The sequence below is a fragment of the Lissotriton helveticus genome, chromosome 10 (genome assembly GCF_964261635.1).
Source record: "Lissotriton helveticus chromosome 10, aLisHel1.1, whole genome shotgun sequence".
NCBI classification, from domain to species: Eukaryota; Metazoa; Chordata; class Amphibia; order Caudata; family Salamandridae; genus Lissotriton; species Lissotriton helveticus.
In genome coordinates, this window is record NC_136071.1 from 281,632,948 (window position 1) to 281,657,084 (window position 24,137).

General features: G+C 45.5%; 1 protein-coding gene across 5 annotated transcripts in view; it reads left to right on the forward strand.

Moving 5' to 3' along the window:
• Positions 1–24,137, forward strand: part of SEC22C (SEC22 homolog C, vesicle trafficking protein) — a 141,868-nt gene that overhangs the window by 66,916 nt on the left and 50,815 nt on the right. For all 5 annotated transcript variants that reach the window (XM_078665319.1, XM_078665318.1, XM_078665316.1 and 2 more), the window contains one exon: positions 77–195. In XM_078665319.1, the coding sequence (XP_078521445.1) occupies positions 77–195 (119 nt within the window). The remainder of the gene's footprint in view (positions 1–76; positions 196–24,137) is intronic.

Here is a 24,137-nt window from a genome sequence, read left to right on the forward strand (position 1 = left end):
TACTTTATTGATATTTGTGTTGTTTTGGGCAAAACAATACCATGTCCTTATTCATTAGAGCTCTTTTTGTCTAAAGCCCCAAACCACAGAATGCAACCGGTGACTGCCTTGGGGATCCTGTCTTTAATTCTTAACATCATGTGCGGCGCATTGAACCTCATTCGAGGCGTCCATCTTGCAGAGCATTCCTTTCAGGTAACCATTTTCAGTTTTGTGTTTTGCTTTGGCAGATTGGGCACATGAATACTGTGCTTTCTAGCATTGTGGATCTAGGTCGTCACAACAAAGATATCCATGTTTTCAAGCTGTTCATTAATGATCAGAGCATTGCCCTTAGAAATTAAATTTCGAATGTCTCCTTACAGAATCACATTCTATCACTTAGCAAGGCAGTTTTGTAATACAGAGTTAATTTTGTGCTACTAATTTAAATTGGGATATGTTGTATGAGTTTTTCATATTGAAAGTCAAGCCAACACAATATTTACTAGAACAATGGATTCGGAGAAAAAATACAATTAGTGGTACTTGCATGCAAATTAGTTAACATAATTGGCCTGTAAAATGAGGTACCAGTTGATTGTTACACAGTGAGAGGTTCAAAAAGACATGGGTATGTACCTTTTGTTAAAAAAATAAATAATTCACCTTCGCTCCCCTCGTATTTTCCATTCTGCGCTATGTAAAGCTAAACACAAAAGGAGGGAACTCTAAAACCCAGTTGAGACCTGGGTAACTGTAATAACATGCGACAATGTTTCAACGGGTAATGTATCACGTCCTTCCATCTGAGGATGATGGTGTAAAATCTAAAGTGCCAGGATACCCGTAGGGTGACAGCATGCGCTATATAAGTACCACATACAATACAATACAATACTATAATGACAATTTTGTAAAAAGTTAATTGATTTATAGGAGAAGGCGAAAAAACAAATGAAACACCAAGGGTAGATTATCTTATCGGAGTCTGCATTCAGTAGTAGGTATAGAAATGGATTCAGATATCATTGTATAGTCACTCATAAGTATGTTTAATCAACACAAAAGTATGCACATAGTGCTCATGAAGAGATGAACGGCTCATGTGAGGCATGTGACAAGGTGAAAGCAAACAGCAAGAGGGCGTTACTTGAAATGGTACATAACATGAATATTGAGGCGAATAATTTTACAGAAGCATGTTAAGTGCCAGAGGCCGAACGTCTGCTGAATTCTGTCGACAGCATTTCGACCTGTGTTGTATCAGGTCATCATCAGGATAAGGATTACACAGATCATTTTGAAATTGCTGTGCGAAGTCTGTAATCACGGATGTATGAGTTCATAGCGTGACAAGGGACCTCACCGAGAGGTTGGAGGTCCGGATGGTGACTGGAGTACCAGTATCCAGAGTGGTTCACCCTATAGTGTGCTCGAAGGCTACACTAAAAGTAAACTCTAGGTAATTGATCAATGTCCAATCAGTATAATCAATCAAGTAAAACGCATGTAGTCCATTTGGTGGCATAGGCCCTAATGGGTGTGGTGGGTAATGTGGTGTCAGAACCACAGGAGTTAAGAAGGAATCAAACCTTGATGAAAGCCTCTATGAGTAAGAGTGCTTTGGGGCAGGCGAACGCTCTGCCAGTGCGGGTGCTCTGTTCAGCTGACAGAATGGTTTGTTTTTGGCAATGTTTGTGAAGCAATAGAAGTATTTGCAAAGTCAAAATATGAGTAAGCTGGTGTAAAATAGCAAGTGAGGTGAGGACAGGGCAGGGCCACATCCTTCCCTTGGGGCCACATCCTTCCCTTGGGGCCACATCCTTCCCTTGGGGCCACATCCTTCCCTTGGGGCCACATCCTTCCCTTGGGGCCACATCCGTCCCTTGGGGCCACATCTTTTCCTTGGCGCAACATCCTTCCCTTGCGGCAACACCCTTCCCTTGCGGCATAGATGCAGGTGGGGACTGAGGGTGAGTCAAAGAGAGCAGAGGGGGCTCTAACACAGTGGAAAGGTTACTGAAGGGAAATGTTTAAAGCCACATGTGACCTTTTATTAGAAATGGGATTTCTGGTTGGCTAAGGCTTGCGCCAAAGTCAGGCAGAAACCACCATTCTAAGTCAGGGCAAGGAAGTCACCCGCGAAAGATAACCCCTGCTCACCCCCTTGGTAGCTTGGCACGAGCAGTCAGGCTTATCTCTGAGGCAATGTGTAAAGCATTTGCGCACGCACCCCCAGCAACAACATCCCAGGCCCCCCACAAAAGGAACTCCACACAAGGTCATATTAAAATAGCCTTTGTATTATCAGAACACATCAGAATCATAATCACAGGATGTACATTGTGCCATAGGCACGGGCAGCATTTACAGGGGATTATGTACATATAGGACAGGTCCACATGGACCCCTGTCAGGAATAAGCACTTTTAGAACTAGCACTTGGTGGACATAGCACTTTGTAGGCATAGCAATTGTAGCACAAAATAGCAAATGTAGCACATAACCAGTAACCACTGGTAAAAGGTAAGTACCACCTACGCAACCCTAACCACCTTAGGAAAATATCACGCAGGGAACCAGGAACTCACTAGTATACCTATACTAGGGAAAAACAACCACCTAAGCATAAAAATACATTTAGGGGTATAGGCCAGAAACTTCACACATGATGCATAAAAACACATTTAGAGGTGTCAGAGCACAGGGTGCGCAAAACATACTACACACAGTACATTTCCTAACACCCAAGTATTAGCGCATAAGTCATAATAACCCATAAATCACATTAGCGCAGAAATCACATTTAGCGCATTACTCACATCAAAGTCCAGGTCGCGCCACTGCGCCAAAGCCTAAACGTAGCAGCTGCCCACTACTTGCTGGGCAGCTGAGGACAGGGACAGAACAGGGCCTAAACGCTGCAGCTGGCACTAAGTGCTGCGCAGCTGGGGAAGGCCAAGGTAGGGAGGAAGGAGTGCGACTCACTCCTGAGTCCAAAGAACAAGTCCCTAAAAGAAAGACCTAAACGTAGCAGCTGCCCACTACTTGCTGGTCAGCTGGAAAGCAAACTGCGACAGGGGCCCTCACTAGTCTTTAGAAATAAAACTGCGTCAAACATGGAAAGCCCTCTAGGCTCGGGTACAAACATGTGTGCACTTTTGGGAGCCCTTCTAGGCTCTAAAACAGTGTGTCCCCAGAGCCCCTCGTGGGCTCTACACAAACCAATGCCCCTGGGAGCCTCGTGGGCTCTAAATACAATAATGCAGAAATGGGGGAAAGGCTCAGGACCTTTTAAAGTAAAGATGTCCTCAGCGATGGGGCCACGCACAGGCTCGGGGCCCGAGAACATCACCACTCACGTGGGAGCCACTCATGGCTCGGATAGGAACTTATGCCCGGGAAGGTCGGGGCGGGCCACTGCCATCGGGGCCGCCCTTGAACAATGGCACCAGGAAGAAGCAATGGGGCGGGCACCTATCGGGTGCCTCGCTATGGGTCCCCCCTCCCAACCGGCATCACTCACCGGGCTGCTCTGTCCTTCTCCGGCGGCGGGGGCATCTACGCGGCGGCACTCTGCGGGGCTCTCTCTCCACACGAGAGCCCCGCCTCTGCAAGGCACCTGCTTCACTTTGCCTTGGTGGCGGCCCCGGTGCTCTCCATAACTCACCGGAGCCTCGGGCCGCGAGAGGCCATTTCTCGGCCAGCTGCTTCTTCCTCCCTTCACCCGGGCCCCCTCCTGGGACCCAGGGCTCTCTGCAGGTGGCAGTGGCGGCGTGCGCGGGACTTCCTCCAGCCAACCGGAAGTCCCGCTCGCCGCCAGGCACAAGGCTGCCTGTCTTCGGTTTTCGGGCACGAGGCCTGCGGCGGTGAAACGAAGTGGCATAACGAGGGGTAGGCACCCTCGAGGTGAAAATTAACAGCAGAATTGGGGATGGCACCCGTTAAGGACACCAATAAACGGGGTGGCACCCCTAATTAATGGAAATAAGCGGGCTGGGCACCCGCAGTGTAACAAACGGGCAGGAGCGCTTCTCCCCCCGGGATAACCACAGCGCTCTGCCAGAAAGTGAAAGTAAAGCGCTCCAGTACGCAGAGAAAGACCCAAGGGCATTTCAAAACAATGCCAGCACTCACAAGGGGCTGGGGCAGCCCCCAAGTCCCTAGGGCCACAAGCAGCCCAGCAAAACGGTTCAAGCAGTCCTGGATGGATTTAAGGTGGAGCAAAAAGCAGCTCACAGCAAAGAAAAAGCCCTCCAGCATCCAGGGGCTGGGCAGGGCCCAGGGAGGCAAGCCTTCCCCTGGGCCCCAGCAGCAGCACGCCCCTAGTAGATTCGAGTACAGGACAAGAACCTTTTCATGGGGTCACAGCCCCTCTTTTATACAGAAAATCCCTTTGTCTCTAGGGTGGAGGCAAGGGTCGATCCAGATACAACTGGTTCCTGAGCACTTTGTTTTGCTCAGCCCCTCTGCCTATTCACAGGATGGGTCAGGGATATCAGACACACCACAGGGGGTGGAGCCAGCATTGTGAGGGGAAAGCCAGCCCTATTCAGGTCCCAGGTGCACTCCTCCCCAGCCATCAACATGCAGATCTCCCATTCACCACCGGGGTAGACCCATCCTGACTTCAGGAGCCTGGCACACCAGCCAGCCCCAGCCAATCACAAGCCAGCACATTCACTGCACAGACAGGCCAACTTCTAGAAGTGGCACTTCCACACTAGACACAATAACGCCGCACACATCATCGCGCAGCATTTAATCACACGAGTCCGCACATACCAAACTCGCACCTGCACTCCCCACGCATCAGGAATTATCATGGACACACACATTCCCCATGCATTCCTATGGGTGGGCCGGCCAATCTCACACACGCACTCAGAGAGCGCACGCACTTTACACTGCGCCACAGTGCTAAAGTGCGCAAAGACCAGAAATCATTATAATTATGTAACACTAAAAGGCAAAAAGTTCAGGGGTGAACCTGCCAGAAGGGCCAAGTCCAATACCTTTAGTGCCATAGCTTTAAGGACAGCCCACCGAGCTAATGGCAATTTTTATAAAATGCCATCAGCCAATGACTGAAGCTGGCTGACCTAAAGCCCACTCTTTTGTACTGTATGTATCTATCTATGCATATTGGTGACATCAGCTACAGCCACCTGCAAGCAAGACCTAAAACAACTGTTCAATACAACAGACATGGCCATTAATTATGCTGTATAGTTTAAGAATAGTGTTGACATCACCACCGGGCCCCAAAGCATTGGTCTAATAACCATTGTAGAATTCCTGCTGCACAAAAGAGTAGAGGGAGAAAACTAAGATAGCAATATTTCATTGTTTATGTTAAAAATTGGTCTCTAGTTAGCAGAGGTTTGCACCCTGTCCATGTAGGTACCACAATCCTAGTCCGAATAAGATAGATATACTCTAAAAGATAATCTATGCTTACCCTCTTGGAGCTTAGCACAGAGCTCAGGCTTATCTAAAGAGGCAATGTATAAAGTATTTGCACAACACGCAGTATCAAAACATAAAATGTATTTGTAAAGCGTATGTTCACTGATAAGGGTATCTAGGCGCTGAATTACAGATGTACTTATTTTATCAACCTCAGAAGGATGAAAGACTGAGTGGGCCCACTAGGATTTAAACCTGTGACTATGTCGTCATCAAAGGCTCCTACAGTGGATGCATTACTCCACTAAGCCACCAAGACCCGACACAATGAAACACCACAAAAAGATTTCACACAGTTTTAGAAAATTAGAGAATATTTATCTGAGTTAAACAAGACGAAAACTACAAAAATCCAATTAGTTGAACCAGAGTTATGAATTTTTAAAGAATAAGCCAAAAATAGTGCCTAGAAGGCAGTAGCGCTAAGGGGTTATTTGAGGTCGCGCTATACCGGGGTAAGTTCAAAATTCAGGCCAAACACAATGGTGGGCAAGACAGCCAGAGGGCTGAAATAGGTCCTACTGACAAAGTACTTTGGATCGAGCAAGTGTTTACGTCGAACACTTGCTGCTAGGAATCGCGGAAGCGCTGCACCATCGTCGATCCTGTGGATGGGGGCAAAGCGTTGGTGCCGATCCGTGCACTCAATGAAAGTTTTGGCATCAAATCACTTTACTATGCAGTGCTGCATTGATGTCGAGCTGTGCGGTCATACGAGGCAATGTCATCTATCGGCTCCTGCTTTGGCGTGGCTCTCATCCAGCCCAGATGTGTATTTGAGACAGGCTGCTGTAGGCACCCAGAGCTAAGTTAAGAGCTGAGAAGTGTCCACTTTCTAAAAGTGGCATTTCTAAAATAGCAATGTCAAATCCAGCTTTAACACTAAAGAGGATTTGTCATTACTATTCCAAAGATGTGTAACATAATTTAGCTATTCCTTTCAAATCAGGATCTACAGCTTAAATGTGTTTTAAGGATTTCCAAATGCTAGCATATGGGAGGAGTAGGTCTCACAGTAGTAAAAAAAAGAATTTAGCTGTTTGTCAGTACCAGGACATGTAAACTTAAAAGCACATATCCTACCTTTTACTGACAAAGCACCCTGCTCTTAGGGCTACGTAGGGCCTATCTTAGAGGTAACGTGTGTGTAATTAAAAGGGAGTTTAAGGCTTGACAAGAGATTTTAAATACCAAGTCGAAGTGGCAGTAAGCTGCACACACAGGCCCTGCAATGGCAGACCTGAGGCAGGTTTGAAAGGCTGCTTGTGCAGGTGGCACAATCAGTGCTGCAGGCTCACTAGTAGCATTTAAATTACAGACCCTGGTTATACAGTACACCACATTAGAAGGAACTTACAGGTAACCTAAATATGGCAATCTGGTGCACACCAATGTCACCATGTTTAGGGGAGTAGCACATGCAATTTAGCAATGTTAGCATTGGTAAAGTGCTCAGAGTCCTAAGGCCAACAAAAAGATACAGCAAAAAGTGGAGGCAAGCAGGCAAAAAGGTGGCGGAAGACCACCATAAGGATGACATGTCTAATAGTTTCTATACTTGCTGTAAAGAAGTTAAAGTAACCTTGATGTACGTACATTACTTTGTAATCTGCCATACTGCAGAGATAGAACCCAAAACTGTGAGTTTAGGGATTAAAGGAAAATAGATTTAGTCAATAAACCTTCATATTTAGGTTTAATTCCTATATAGGGATTAATACCTTCATGTATTAATAAATGTTATATCTTTTGAACACTACCTACATGGTTTTTATTGTCCTCTAGAAGAAGATTGAAAAGTTAAATTAAAAATCGACTTAAGCTGGCTAATGCCACCAGAAAAAAGAAATCTAATCTAATATTGAATGATCACCAGTGAACTTTTATGGGGCTTTGGAATACCTGTTAGACATATAAACTTCAAACTAATAACCCTGACTTCTGTTCTCAGTACAGTCTATTATTCTTCCTGAAGAACCAAAGGTAGGAACTCAACTGACTATCTTCAGCAGAAAAAATAACTTTGTTAATTTCTCTTGAGTGCCATGTTGTATCTAAGACTGAATATTGGAGACAATAACAGCTAAATCTGACCAATTGCATAACCATATCTTCCTTGGTGATTTCATCTTACACTGGAACGACGGAAATGATCCCTGACTATGGCCTTTAAAGGCTTTCCTCTCCGACCTGAACTTCACCCATTCATGCAACAGACCTACACATAACATGAGTCCCCCAAGATCTAATAGAAGCCAAAGAGAACATTATACAACTAGATGACATATCACATTGCGACTGGTCAGATCACCTTCTAATCTCTTTTCGCATCTTGGAAAGGCTGTTGGTTTAGACAAGGACAACCTCATAGGCCCAAACAATGGTCTTGAGATCTGAAAAACATCAGCGTAAATGATCTTATCTTCATGAGCAATAATCTTCGTCCGCCCTCCAACTTGACAAACCTGGATGAACTCACTACATTCATTCCGTGAATGATATTTTTGACTCACTTGCATCTCAAACATTCAAAATCTTAGTTCAATGGTTCCCTTAACGAGGAACAACGTAAATGTAGGCTTTCAGAAAGATATTGGAGAAATTATCCTTCTATAACTAACCTCAATCAGCTAAGGATGACAATAAATGCTTTTAACAAGCATATCCGTAGCGCCAAAAACTGATCACTTAAGGTCACAGCTTGACAAGGCCAAAAAACAGACCTAAAATACTTTACGAAATCATCAACCAAAAAGCAAACTACTCCGCTAATCAACTGGCTGCACTCAAGGACTCACTCCCTAGCAGTGAGGAGTTCTCAGCCCCCTTCATTGAAAAAACAAGAAAGATTGAATTAGATATTCAACTCTCCTTGCCAGACATACAGAATCAGGCACAGTCCGCGCCTCCTTCATGGCCGCCCTGGGAGAGCTCTCCTCTTGTTGGATCTGTAGACTGTACTCCGAAAAATTATGGGGCATGGAATAACTTCCTGCTACCTGACTATGCTGAGCTGCTCAACATCATAACTTCATTAAAACCTTCAAATCGCTTGAATGATCCTATGCCCACCAAATTTTTTAAAGAGCTTACTTCTTCCATTTTCCCTCCCTGTTCTGAGATTGTTCACAACTCTCATGTGCAAGGGTCAATTCCAGATTGCCTCATGATTGGACAAGTCGGCCCCATCCCAAAGAAGCCTAATGCAAACCTACCTGACCCTAACAACTTTGGACCGATTTCTAATATCATGACTTTTTCCAAACTACTTGAGAAATGTGTACATACACAAAAGAAACTCTGTAATCACATTGAACAGTTTCAGCTCCTTGACCAATACTGCTTCAGATTTCAATATAGTACAGAAACTGCTCTAACACACATTGTTAACTACTTGACCAGAATGAACCTTGCCTACTTATACTGCTTGATCTTTCCTCTGCGTTTGACACGGTCAAACATGAGAAATTAATTGATCTTCTTGGAAAAAAGGATGGGGTTATCGGGTCCAGTCTTAAAGTGTTTTGCCTTGCTCCTTCGAAATAGAACGCAAAAAATCAAAGTCAACCACGACCTTTCCAAGAATAAGCCAGTCTCAATTTGATTTTGCAAGGATACGCACTCTCGCCCACATTTTTAAACTTGTACATGGACCCTCTCAATGAAATCCTGAAGCGCACAAACGTCCACTATCATACGTGCGCTGATGGTACACAATTGTACATTAAAATGTCTTTACCGGACAACATCAGTACTCTCAACTGTGCTCTTCTGAAAACTCAACAGTGGTTATCTCATAACCACCGTATGCTAAATACACGCAAGACTGAACTCCTGCTTGCTTCCCCATAATCACCCTGCCCCCATTCAGGATTGGCTTAAACAAGTAACAACCCTCAACTGCACCCCACTTGTTGTTAACTCCACTAGATCATAAGGCCTAAGTTTGGATAGCTTCCTGAATATGCAAGAAGACCTCAGTGTGTCAGCAAGAGGAGCCACTCACTGTTCTTGCTGCCTGCTGACCTGCAACTAGCAGTCCAATCTCTAGTTATCACCCGTTTAGACTATGGAATTGTGATCCTGGCTCGGCTAACCAAAGCTAAACAGGTCCCTTTAAGGGCCATTCTGAACTATGATGCCAGACTCATCCCGGACTCAAGAAAACATGATCACATTACACCAGATCTAATCCAACCCAACTGGTTATCTCTCTACGCGAGGATCAGGATCGCCTGCTTGATGCACAATAGTGCTGCATCAGAACACTCCTACTTACCTGGCAAATAAACTTGAACTATATGGTGTGAATCGTGCCCTAAGTAATTCAAACACTCTACTGCTGAAACCACAAAAGTTCAAAAAGAAGAGAATCTACAATACAACCGCAGCTTCTCCATTCTAGCTCCGAGAATATGGAACGCTCTCGCTTCCGAAGTCCGAATGAACCCCTCGACTTTTGCAGTTAAAAAATAAGTCAAAGGTTTACTCCTAAATATCTGCCTGCAACAATAGTCCTGTAACCATACAAACTAACTTTAATGTCCTTAAATCATTGACCTCCCTTATCTAAAATGTAATATGCATCTGGGTTAACTGCTTAAATGTCTATTGTTGTCTCCAATATTCTTCTGCCGTATCCAAGTATATATCTATTATGTTCTCCTATACCAGCTTAAACTACCTGCTTTGATGTACAGCTCTCTGATACCCTGATGGGTCTTGTTCACGCTTTATAAAAAAAATTCATAGAAATAAATACATAAATAACTTAGACACTAGCCGTTGAGACACCTTGTTATAGAAAACCCAGTATGCTTGCAAAGTTGTCAATTTCCCTGTGTCATTTAAACAGAAATTGAACAATCTTATGAAAAAACGCATCATCCATGCATTTGTTAGAATGTTTTTTGGGAGTTTATATTTTGTGCATTTATAATGATAATTAATATGACTTTATACCCTTGATTCAGCATACGTAGGTGGAATTAGCATGACTGCAGTTGAAGATAATTGTATACAATATCTAGAATTGCATGTATTAATGTGTTATGGCTATACCATATTTTGTTTTAAATGCCATATTGGACAAGACGGATGCCATCTCTGTCACTCACTCCTACCCCCCCCCCCCCCCCCCCCCCTGCTTCCCCCGTTTGCGGGCAGCTTCTCCCCACAGGCTCTGTAGAAAACATTCTGACTGTCATCTATTGATGTATTCAACTGCTGTGAATATAGTGCTTGCAATGAACTTTCTTCTGTCCCCTAGGACTTGGAACAATACCAAGGTATTTTCTGTTGTTAATACTAGTCCATTCATTCGCTGAAAGTTCCCTTGCCTAAATGTTTCATATTAGTTAGAACGTTTCTGGGTGATATCAACAACAAGGATGCTGAATAAGATTTTTTTTATGGGATTTTGCTTATGTGTTAAGGTAATGATGTATATTTTACTCTAAATCCTGTTTATCCAAAGAGATGCATTTTTTTCACTCAGACCATGATGATTTTGCAGTTTTACTCATTTGTTATATGAGAACTGTGTATAAGAACCTCTGGCTTTGGGGGTGAACCAGAAGACGTTCCTGTTCTTCTACGGATGCTGTCTGATTTCTTTTTGATTTTGCTGCTCCTTTGGGACTTAGAATATTTTTTATCTTGCGTACTCAGCAATTTTGTATTTCAAAGCCTTTTTGGCATTATTTCTGTACCGAGTTTTGTACTAAAACTCTTTAGCTTTCAGTTTACCTAGAACTTAGTTATTGTTATTATTTTTGGTAATTGATGTTTAAGAGATGACCTAACGTGCAGGTCAACCTGTCGGTGAACCGGATGAGGTAACATTTTGGGTCTCCACATTTCTGGGACACGATCTTGCGCCCACACTTGCCACTTATCCATTATAAGTGTATTTTTTTGTATGTAAAGTTGCCGGTGCTCTCAAACTACAATTTAGCCACGAAAGCGACATAATTACTCTACATGGTATAATGGTGTAATTTCAGAAATGTTGCACTACCGTCATAATTAAAAAAATCCCTCAATTACGAGAGATTATGCAGCTGTAACTGGCATTTGCCTGTAGCCTACCCCTAATGACTGTGGCAACGCTCTACTAGTAGCTAAATACAATAAATGCTATAAAGGCATAGTTGAATAGAATTTACTGTAGCATTTTTGAGCTGCAACAATTGCCTTTTCATCCGGTGATGGACACAAATTCATTCAGATTTAATGAAGCAGCCTGTTAGGTAGCAACACTGACAAGGAGAATGTAGCATAACGGCTAGATCGGTCGACCTCTAAGCTCGAGTCTCGGCGAGGGACGCTCAACATCCTGTCGTTCTGGACAAATCACTAAACCTCGCAGGTAATCTCCCGAGCCTAACAAAATGTGTCCGCCTGTAATGGAAACGGGCCAACTCATTGTCAGTTGGGCGACAGCTGTGGCTTCGATACGAGGAGTTTATAAATACATCTATTTCGCTCTTACATGTAGTTTGCGGTTCTCTACATAAGTGGCGACGAGCTGAAGTCCCCGCACAGCGAATCCATGAGTGCAGATCGATGCAGACTGTTTCTGATAAGTGACGAGGTGCTTGCATTTATTATGTCATCTTTGGTGCAGGCTCTGCCTTTGAGTCGAAAACCTAGCTCAAAATATTTCATTTCGCCATGAAGTCCCAAAAAGCAATTAAGACCAACTGTTGCAGTCTGGCGCCATCTCGCTGCAGCTGGAGGAGAGGACAGGCAAACAAACCTACCTTGAATAGGAAATTGTACATCCTGTTTTAAATATGTCTTGAGCCATATTGCTTGGAATCCCAGCAGTGTTTCTCCATGTGTGATCTGAGGTTTCCCGTCAAACTGAGCGGAAAAGACATTTATTCAAGAGAGTATATGGTCTAACGGCTAGAGTGGTCGACCTCGAAGCTGGGGAAACCTGTTCGAGTCTCGGCAGGGACGCTCATCATCCGTGAGTCTGGGCAAATCACCCAATCTCCCCATCCCTAACAAAATGAATGTGTCCGTCTGTAATGCAACTGGTGCTTATGTAAAGCTCTCTGATACATTTGGGTCGCGTTCGGGCTGTATAACCCCCACCCCCCAAAAAAATATAGCCCTTTCCCCAGGGTACTGAAACCTGCAGTCGGAAACGGGAATTCCTGCCACAGATAAAGTGGCACCAAAACAGAAGAGTGTGTCCGTCAAGATGCATAAGTTCATAGCTTTTCCCGTGCGCTTGACAGTTTGTCTGGATTCGGTTGGGACCCATCTGAAAGTCATCCGAAGCATGCGGAGGGTGTTGAAGCAGGTCGAGGATACAGCGTTAATCTGGTGGATCATTGTGAGCGAGGAGTCTAGTATAATGCCAATGTTTTGTGCGCCGTCCGTCGAGGTGGCGGGTTTTCCAAGGGCGGAGGGCCACCAAGAGTTATTCCATGCAGAGAGGGTGGAGCCAAGGATGAGGACTTCTGTCTTTTCTGAGTTGAGTTTCAGGCAGCTGTTCTTCATCCAGGTGGCGTCGGCTGCTTTCATCCCTTCTTGGAAGTTGTTTTTGGTGATGTTGGGTTCGTTGGTGAGGGAGAAGATCAGCTGGCTGTTGTCAGCGTAAGAGACAATGTTGAGCCCTTGAGACGATGTTAAGCCCTTGTTTAGCTTACCAAACAATCTTTGGAAATGGCCCAATCTTTCTTCGGCAGATCTCATGTATCCTCATGGAAGAGCTCTGTGCACCAGGCTGGCTCCAGTACTAACTATCCTTGGCTTCAAAAAGAGGTGAAATAGCACAACTCTTTCTCTGTTCAGGCAGCAAAACCTTAAAACTCAATGCCTGCTCGAATAATAAGACTTGACAATAACTTCTCAAGTCTTCCACGTAGACTCTGCTCTGTGAGTGTCATGTGATATTTCCTAGGAACCATCAGTAGTGGAGGTACTAAAGGATTGCCACAGGATCAGAGTTTGGCCCCAGACAGATAGCTCACGAACATGCCTGGCGCGAACCCCAGCGATCAGCGATCCCTCCTGAGCAGGGCTTTAAGTGGGATGAAATAACTGGGGGCGGAGGGTCTCTCATAGGTGTGTGGCCGATGTAATTAAGGGCGTGGCTTAAAACACTCAAGCCAAAAATATGTGCTTAGCATAGTGTGCTGCCCTACTGGTATTTTCCTGCTTATGTCACTGCATCCAAATATATAACACAACAAGTAACATTACACCTACAACAAGCCAGGAATGTTGGCTTTTTCAATGGTTGTAAATTGCATAAGATAAATAAGCAACAACTATGACTTTGTTGTAAATAATATTGAAAATGCTTCTGATCTTGTGGACGAGGTTGTGGCGTAAGTCTAGAGCTGCTAACTCTAGATCTGAGAAAGCAGGTTCAAGCCTTAAGTCGGCTCAACATCCTGTGATTCAAAACATGAAAATGTCCTAGTGTAATGTAACTGGTGCTCATGTGAAGCCTCAAAGTTTGTGCTATATAAAACTGACAAATGACTCTCTTTGAAGTTACATCAAAAGCAGCGATGGCTGGTACTATTGCAGAGTTAAGTTATTTTTTTTTTCACCAAGGGTAAAAATGGAGAGCCTGATAAAGACACGTCTCAGCACCTGCTTTTAAGAACTGCCGGTGCTGAGCACCAGTAGGACCCGGCCCTCTTAAAACCCTGCTCCTGAGGACCTCTTCCCCCTTATGCACATATGCACAATGATCCGTGGTAAGCAACCGAACCGTGAGGGCCAGACTTCAGAGAGGCGACGTAGTTGAGTTTCGGTTGATCCTGTGTGTGTGCTTGGGGCGGAGGCCACTATCACATTACTGCCTGGAATTACTCACTGATGTGCTGCTCAATAGGAGTCTGACGGAGTGCTTTGGACTTAGGGTCTGCAACCTTTTCAGGAATTCCTTCATTTGTTCAATATTCTCGTCCTTAATGCTTTATATAACACTCAGGGGGGGGGGCTATTCTAAACAGCATTTTGTAGTGCATTTAGAAGTACTACAATAGGAGCAGAGACACTACATTCAGTGTCTTAACACTTCGCTGCTACTGAATAGGCACAGCTAGATATCTTGAATAGGTTGGATGCCTTCCCTCCGGGTAACTGACCCGTGGGAACAGTAAGTGGTAGGTAGCATTGCACCTTGCCATCCATTGTAGATAGTTTTTATCATTCACTCGGTCCTGAAGAGTCGTCATTGATCACTTTTTGACAAACCTGAGCCGAGAAACATGTTGACCATCTGGGGGATGAGTGCAATGTTTGTCACATTATAACAAAACAGCCCCCCCCCCCTTTCCCTTTTAACCAGGTTGAGACCTTCACAGAATAAAGGTCACCACAGGGGACTCCCTTACCTATTTTAAACATCCACTTTTCACATCTACACTTACTTAGGTCCCTTACACCCACGGCACCTATACGGCAAGGAACAGAAGATCTCAGATAAAGAGCTCCTTTATGGGTGCCCGTCGGGCATTGCAGCACCATCCCGACGAGGAGCAGGCCAATATGATGAAGCATGACACCTAGCTTGCTGGGTTTGTAGGGCCCTAGTTCCGACAGGAGGAATTCCCCACCTTCTCACTACCTAGAGTACATACACAGGGTGGTTAATATACCACCGAGGAACTCCGTACCCTTCTCTTTTGAGCTGTAGAGAACAGCCTTCAGGCTTAATCTTGAAGGAATGTAAAGCAGCTTGTTTTACCAGAATATCACCTTTAATATTAACTGAATGAAAGGAGAACCACACAGTATTTATAAAAATATGTATTCTTTTATATAACACCCTCTAGTATCCTCTACTTGAGAATGCAACACAAAGCACACAATACATAAGCAACGAAACAGTTGTAAGTAGCACAATACACAGTGGGCTCCAGGGGGAGACCAAACCACATACTAAAATAGTGGTATAAGAACCACGACTTGAGTCAAGACAGTGGCTAGAACACGTACAATCGCTGTGACCCCACGGAACCACCCAAGGTGAGTAAACAGGGACCCCACGGAGGATGGGTGCAGTGTGCTAACACGACCGCGGGCTCCGGACAATTCTATGGGGAAATCATGGTTACAATGTTAAAGTTTAAGGACCCTTCTCGTGGACTTAGAGGTAAATCTTTGGAACTTAGGAAGTTGGAGAGCCACTTCACCCATGGATACCGGAGTACCCGAGTTACCTATCCCAGGAAAGCCGGGTACATGGGTCTGAAGTGGCGTTTTCAATTGTGGACTTCAAAGAAGAGCTGCTGCCGGGAAGGAAGAAAGTGTCCGTTGGAATCCAAGGGTGGATTCGTGATAGAAGGAACCTGAAAGCAGAGGGGACAGAGTCTGGGTCACTTCAGGGAGACCAGGGGCTCGGTAGACGAATGCCCACCGATGTTGGGTGCTTCAGGTGCAAAGAAGGGATGCTTGACTCTGCAGCCATGAGGACCAGGAGACGTTGAGGTCAACCAGGAGCCGGATGCGAGCTGTCCCACGAAGGATGTCGAGTGCTGAGAGGTCGATGTCTGGCAGGAGCACCAACAAGCCTTGGAAACAGCAACCCACGCAGGAAGGTCAAGCAGGTTACAGTGTGGACCAGCAAGGTCCATTGGACTCACCAAGCAATGGGAAGTCAGGGCACGTCTGGAGCAACCAGGGAAGCCCAAAAGAGTCCAAGATGACCCTCAAGAGGACCCACAGGCCAAATGACCAGGATTCGCGAGGGGCCCTCGAGCAAGATCACAAAGTACCAGCCCACGGAGCACTCGGTGCTAGAAGGCCGTGTTTCTTTGATGGAAATACTGCTCGGGGTCAGGACTACATGGAGTCCAATACACAAGCTCGGGAATCGCCAACAAGCAAATGCTCTTGCAAAAGTACGCGGTGCACAGGGGTTCGGGTTATGTGGTCCCCGCGAGGGATACTGGCCTCAAACTCGATGAGAGGGCAGCTCGACCTCAAGGAACTTCGGAACCCACCTCCTACGTTGCTGGAGCCTTCGGAGTCCGCAGGAGCTCAGGATCAGCAGACCGGTCAGTTGTGTTACGGTGCCTGCAAATGCAGGGGAGTGACTTCACCCCAAGGGAGATTCTTCAGATGTCCTTAATGCTCCACAGGTTCTGCACAGAGCCTGTATGGAGCAAGGGTACAGATGATGCTTTGGACAGAGAGGGAGACTAAGTTAGGCCCAGTCGAAGTCCAGCAAAGCCCAGAGTGTCCAGACGGTTGAAGGTCACTGGTTTCTTGTTCAGAACATTGTCCATGTCAAATCTAAGGTCCTACAGCCAGGTAAGCCCTTATGTACCCAAAGGAGACAGTTGGACAGATTCAGGGGACCCTCCTAGGGGAGGGTCTGGACAGAGGGACGGTTACTCCTATGTCCTTTGTCCAGTTTCATGCTAGAGGAGGAGCCAATGGCTCCAAGAACTGGTTTGAGCTGGACTATGCACAGGGACACCAAGTGTGCCCCGGATGCATACTTTCAGGCAATTTGAAAGTGCACCCACCAAGCCCCATTATGCTAAATCCTGTCGGGAGGTGGTCACACCTCCCTGTGACAGGATGCCTATTGTCCTGCCTTCCCCTACTCATGCTTGGCTCAGCAGCAGGATGGCCGAAATGTGTCCCTGGTCGGCAGCAACTATTTTGTGTTGCACTGGTCGAGAAGGCTGGCACTGTAAAGACCAGTGGCCCCACAAAGCTTGCTTCAGAAGTGTGGAATTATACCATCCACACCGATTACCGGTGTGGAGGTATGATTCCAAGGTGTTTGATACCAAACATGACATGTTTTGTTTCAGCCGTTTTCGAGATAGCTTTTATTACGAGGTTATAATGCACCTCTACCTATATGTCTGGCTGAGTCACAGACAACCCTGGAGAATGGTCTCCGAAGGCTTCAGAGGGGCTCTGCTCATCATGCAGGGGCACCCTCTCACGTAAAACCCAGCACCCTGCCTTCAGGATTGTTAAGTGCTACGCAAGCAAATGATGGACGGAATGCTGAAAAAATCAGTCAAGAATTCTGGGTTAAATCCATCTTTCTTTTGCTCACCATGCCATCCCAGTTTAGGGAAATATGCAAATTAGTCTTCACCCTGTGCCTCATGGGAACATTCCAGACCGAACTGCCAAGCCAGGTCCTCCCTGGAACGGAAACAAGCATCCTGGAACTGGTTTCTGGGTATTACGCTTCATCAGCCAGGCTAGCTTGAATCCAGTGGCACAGTGAGCAAGGGGCCCTCATCTGGCAAGACCCATCCCACTTAGGGTGAAAAGTGCTACGCAAACAAATGATGGGCAGAATGCTGAATAAATCATACATTCACCCCCAGTCAAGAGATCTGGGTTAAATCCATCATTCTTTTGCTCACCATGCCATCCCAGTTTTGCCCCAGCAATATGCAAATCAGTCTTGACCCTGTGCCTCATGGGAACAGTCCAGACCGAACTGCCAAGCCAGGTCCTCCCTGGGCCGGAAACAAGTATCCTGGGACCAGTTACTGGGTACTACCCTTCATCAGCCAGGCTAGCTTGAATCCAGTGGCAAGGGACCCACGTCTGGGCAAGACCCATCCCACTTAGGTTGAAAAGTGCTACGCAAACAAATTATGGAATGAATAAATCATACATTCAGCCCAGTCAAGAGATCTGTGTTAAGTACATCATTCTTTTGCTCACGATGCCACCCCAGTTTAGACCCAGCCAAATGCAAATCTGTCTTGACAGTGCCTCATGGTAATAGTCCAGCCCGAACTGCCAAGCCAGGTCCTTCCTGGATCAGAAACAAGCATCCTGGGACCGGTTTCTGTGTATTACCCTTCATCAGCCAGGCTAGCTTGAATCCAGTGGCACAATGAGCAAAGGACCCACGTCTGGGCATACCCATCCCACTTAGGGTGAAAAGTGCTGCACAAACAAATGATGGAAGGAATGCTGAATGAATCATACTTTCACCCCCCAGTCAAGAGATCTGGGTTAAATCCATCATTCGTTTGCTCATCATGCCACCCCAGTTTAGACCCAGCAATATGCAAATCAGTCTTCATCCTTTGCCTCATGAGAACAATCCAGACCGAGCTACCAAGCCAGGTCCACCCTGGACTGGAAACAAGCATCCTGGGACCGGTTTCTGAGTATTACCCTTCATCAGCCAGGCTAGCTTGAATCCAGTGGAACAGTGAGCAAGGGACCCACGTCTGGGCGTAACTATCCCACTTAGGGTGAAAAGTGCTACGCAAATAAGGATTGTTAACCCCTTGGCTGCCAGGCCTTTTCCCCTCCTGTGCTAAGCCTTTTTTTGGCGATTTGGGGTAGTGCACGCTTAGGCCCCGGTAACTTTTTGAGGTATCCACGCCAAATTTGCGTTCTTTTCTTCCAACATCATGTGGATTCTAAATGTGCCCAGGGTTTGTGGATTCCCTTGGAGGGGTCCCAGAAATTAAGCAAAATACAGTGACATTTTAGTTTTTTTCAGAAAAATTGGAAAAACGGGCTGCAAATGAAAGCCTCTGGGTTTTTCCCTGCAAATGTTATCAAAAAAGGGTTTGAGGGGCTGAAATCTCCATTTTCTCAGCTTTTAGGGAATGCCAGTCTTTTGTCAGAGAACCTCCTTCCAGTTAATGGTAGAAATGAGTTTGAAAGCAATAATGGATCCTGCAAAGCTATACATTTTCGAAAAGTAGACAACATTCTGAATTCAGAAAGGGGTCATTTGTCTAAATCCATGAAGGTTTCTTTATAGAAACTAACATTTAAATATTGGAATAATTGAAAATTAGTTGAAAAAAACAGCCTTTTGTCTCAACGTTTTCACCTAAACTTCTTGTAATTTTGACAGCTCTTTGAAAGCAATATACCGTTACATCCGTGTGACCTTCCTGGTTGTGGGGATATATAAGACTTGTAGTTTCACCAAGAACCCGACGAACCCAGAGCCAAAAACTGAGCAGCAACTTTCAATGGAATTTTATTACTTACTGGGTATAGAGCACTTATTCTTGGACAATGTATACATGGAAAAATCGGTATGAAAGACACCTATGTATTTCTGAATTGGGTACAAATTATAGAGTTTAGAAACAGTATATATTTGTACAATTTCAAAATTGGGAATTCTCATACTAGCATGAGAATTATTGATTATTTTTCAAAAAGATTTTTTTTGTACACAATGTCTTTCATTGGGAAGGGAGAAATGCATGAAAACTCAATAGGTAATAACATTTGATTTACAAATCTGATTTACCATAAGTCTCCCGATAAAAACGGTACCTCACTTGTGTGGGTCAGCCTTGTGCCTGCGACATGAAACGCCGTAAAATGCAACGTGGTCACACCTCAATTTTGCAGTTAAAAATTGACCCTTTTTTGGCAAAGTGCCTAGCTGTAGTTTTTGCACCCTAGCTCTGCCTGCACCTAGGAAACCTAACAAACCTATACATTTTTGCAACCTTGCAAACCTTAATCTAAAGTGAGGTATCATTTTACTCGGGAGATCAAGGGGAACGCTGGGTGGTAGGACTTTTTTGCCGGCACGGAGATCCCACGCAAAAATGTATGGATAAGTGGGTTTTTTAACCTAAATTTAAGGTTTGCAGGGATTTCTGGGTAGGAAAACATTGGGGGACCCACGCATGCCATTCCTCCCTGGACTCCCCCGGGTGTCTAGTTTTCAGAACTGTTTGGTTTTGGTACTTTCCAAAGATGCCCGCCGAGCCCCGGGCCAAAAACTCAGGTGCCCCTCACCAAAAAATAAGGTAGTTTTACTATAGGTTATTTTAAGTCTCCACCGTACGAATAGGGCCTTTTCGTGTTGCAGCCACTATGCCTACCCACACAAGTGAGGTACCATTTTTATCGGGAGACCTTGGGGAACGCTGGGTGGGAGGAAATTTGTGTGAGCCCAGTGATGCCACGCTTTCCCCACACAAAAAAGTGTGAAAAAACTGATTTTTTCAGCTAAAATTGAGGTTTGCAAGGCATTCTGGGTAAAGGAACGTTGGAGGATCCACGCAAGCCATGCCTCCTTGGAAGGCCCCGGGTGTCTGCTTTTCAGAAATGTTTGGGTTTGGTAGGTTTACCTAGATGGCCGTCTAGCACGGGGCCAAAAACCCAGGTAACCCCCCTTGCAAAAGCTGGTGGTTTTGACAATGTAAAATGGCAAGAGGGGTTACCTGGGTTGTTGGGGAGCGACCCTTGCCCAAGGGGCCGCTCCCCCAAACAGTAAACAAAAAAACAAAAAAATCCCTGGCTCTAGTGGGCATTTGTGCAGTAGGAATGCACAAAAGAGGCATGAGGGGAAAGGAAAACCCTTTCCTTTCCCCCGATGCCTGTTTTGTGAAAATCGCCCGCTCCCCGGAGGAGAAACTTACCTTCCTTTCCCAACACGCTGGAAACAAATGGCTTCCACCGCGTTGGGAAACCGAAGCTAAACACCCAATGACGTCAGTGCGGCTCACGCGCTGACGTCATTGATGGCGAGGCAGGGGGGCGGAGGGGCAGGCAGGGGAAGGTCTTCCACTGCCTTCCCAAGTTAAAAAACAAAGATCGGAGACCCGCGGGGGGAGCGCCATGACGGCCGGTAGCCATCATCAGCACACGAGCACCGTGTGCTATGACGGCTCCCGGCCGTCATCAGCTTCGAAGGGGTTAAGGCCTGCTGTAGGGGTGACTTATAAGTTTTAAGTGTAGTGACCTATAGATATCGTGAACCTATATCTAAAGTAAGTGGTGCAAGCACCAGCTTACACTGGCTGCAATGGCAGACCTGTAGTTTCGTTTTGCATAGCCTCTCATGGGTGGCATAATACATGCTTCAGCCCATGGGGGGCCTCTGGGGTACTTGTGACCTGGGTACATCTGTACCATGTACTAGGGACTTATAAGGGTACCCCAGTATCCAATCTGGAGTGTACCAAAGTACATGGCATACCATTTTAAGAAGAAAGCAGATAGACTGGGGTCCTGATTAGCAGGATCCCAGTCAGACTAGTCAAAAATAGTGTAACGTCAAGCAAAAAGTGGGGGTAACCATAATAAGCAGATCCTACTTTCCTACACTGCTTATTTTTGATAAGCTTACAACTACATTAGAACATTTACCAAACTGTTTAGAAAAATCAAAGGGAGTGCTAAGGTGGGCAGGAGATAGAGATAGGGCATCTTGTGGAAAATCACTAATATAACATTTTCTAGTACAACGTACTACACCTTTGAAGCCTGCCAGTTTGGGAAGTTTCATTTTATATATAAAGCCTGGTAAGATCTTGGTTTCCTAAGGTGGAGTACCTTATCCTGAAACTTCTTAGTTAAGGTCATTTGTGAATAGGTAGGCCATGAGTTTTTTGCTGCGAAAAAAAAAGAATCAGGCACTCTTCTTAAACAAATTGGGAAGGAGTTCAAAATTGTTGGCACGGCTGTGGAGAAGGATTATCGTCCCTGTGGAATTCTTGACTGCTTTGATAGGTAGAAGTGTGTTAATTGGAAGTCCAGTTAGGATGGCATTGCTTTAATCCATTCTGGCGATGGCCAGAACTTGAGCAGCAGCTTTTAGTTGATTATGTTTGCAGTTTGTGCCAGTTTGTTTATGTGATATTCGCAAGAGAGGGCGCTGCAGATTATGAAGTGAAGTTATTTGACCTGTGTAGTGGGAGGAAATGTACATCCATAGAAAGTAAGAATGGATTATTTTTGTTTGATTTTCAGGATTCAGTTTTCGGATGGTTGCGTTTCAAGGAATTATCTGACGTCCAGTAAAATATTGTATTCAAGCCTTTTTTGACAGTTGTGATATCGTTGGAGGGCAATACCTTTCTCAAAGGCTTTACATAACCATAGCAAGTTGGTAAGTGATATGTAGTTGTCAGGGGTTTCTAGACCAGCATTGTTTTCTTGTTGGTATTGGTGGCATTTTTCCGATAAAGAGGCTATCTGGAATGCATCCTTGTTTTAACAACACATTGATCAGAATGAACCAATATGGTGATAAAAGGTGGAAATTGTTAATATTTTGTCAGGTAAGCAGTTGTCAAAGTAGAATGTAGACTGTAGACTGCAATTGTTTTACCTTTGTTAGATTTTCTAAGTGTAATACTTTTAAAGGCCTCCATGTGTTGATTGTGTTTGGTAAATAGGAAGTTTTTGCAGCACTGGAAGGAGGGAGCTTACTTCAGATTTTCATGATTTTCTCAGAAATTCATTGAAACTACTCAGAAACTGCCTTCCTCCTACGTGGACGAGGGCACAGTTTGTTCTGATCTCGAGGGTTGGGCAGCCATAGGTCTCGTCAAACCACTACCCCCTCCAGAAACCTCAGCCTCCTAGCCCTCCTAGTCTTGCCCTTCCAGCTTATGGGCGTCCAGTTGGTGGCAGGATCAACCATCAGTTCTTCCACTGGCACAATATCTCACTGGACAGGTGAGTCCTTTAGATCACCTGAAAGGGCTATTCCCTCCCCTTTGAGACCACACCCCCCTCCATACCTCCTTCCTTTGATCGACTGACAGAAGATCCTTTAATTTTGTTCCAGGAGACATAGAGAGAGTTCCAATGCCAGAAGTTGGTTGTGGTTGCAATTCCTTCTACTTTCTGGTCCAGAAAAAGGACAAGGGCCTTCGTCCTGTCCGAGACCTTCGAGCCTCAACTACTTCCTCAGAAAGGAGAAATTCAAGATGCCCCCATTGGCTCATGTCCTGTATGTTCAGGACCCTGGAGACTGGTTGGTAGTGTTGGACTTGCAGGACGCCTATTTTCATATCCCCTACCTGCCTGCCCATCGACTCTACTTGCGGTTTACGGTAGGCCACTAGCACTTTCAGTTCACAGTGATCTCCTTTGGTCCTACCAGCGCCCCATGGGTGTTTAACAAGGTGATGGCGTTAGTCGCAGCTCATCTGCGCACATCAGCCTTCCAGTCTTCCCTATCAACGACTGGCTGCTTAAGGTGGGCTCGCCAAGGCTGTCGTCTCCCACCTCCAGACTACGGCAAAAATCCTGCATTCGCTGGTGTTCACTATCAGCATGCCAAAGTCACACCTGGCTCCCTCTCAGATGCTCCTTTTCACCTGAGCTGTTCTGGACACAGTACAGTTTCAGGCCTACCCTCCTGAGTGGCTAGTCTAGGATTTTCAGGCTATACTATCGACATTTCAGCCTCTGTTCTGAATTTCAGTGAGAATGACTATGAGGCTCTTGGGCCTCATGGCCTCCTGTATCCTGCGAGTCACGCATGCCAGATAGCAAAGGCAGGGTCTGCAGTGGGACCTGAAGTTCCAATGGGCACAGACTCAAAGGAATGTTTCCGACATGGTCCAGATCTCGGACGTAACTGCATGAGACCTGCAATTGTGGATAAAGAACCACGATTGAGTCAGAGGCAGACCGCTCTCCCTTCCCCAACCAGATCTGACAGTAGAGACAGATGCGTCATTCTTGGGATGCGGCGGCCTTCTAGGAGAGGTGGTGATCAGAGGACTCTGGTCTCCGACGGAATCTGGACTCGCATCATCTTTCTGGAGCTCCGAACAACCTGTCTGACATTAAAATCCTTTCTACCCTCCATCAAGGGGAGGCTGGCTCAAGTGTTCACGGGCAACACTACTGCAATATATATTCTGCAACTAATAAGGCAGAGTGGGGTCGTGGATCCCTTGCCCAGAGGCCCTGCGTCTCTGGATGTGGCTGAA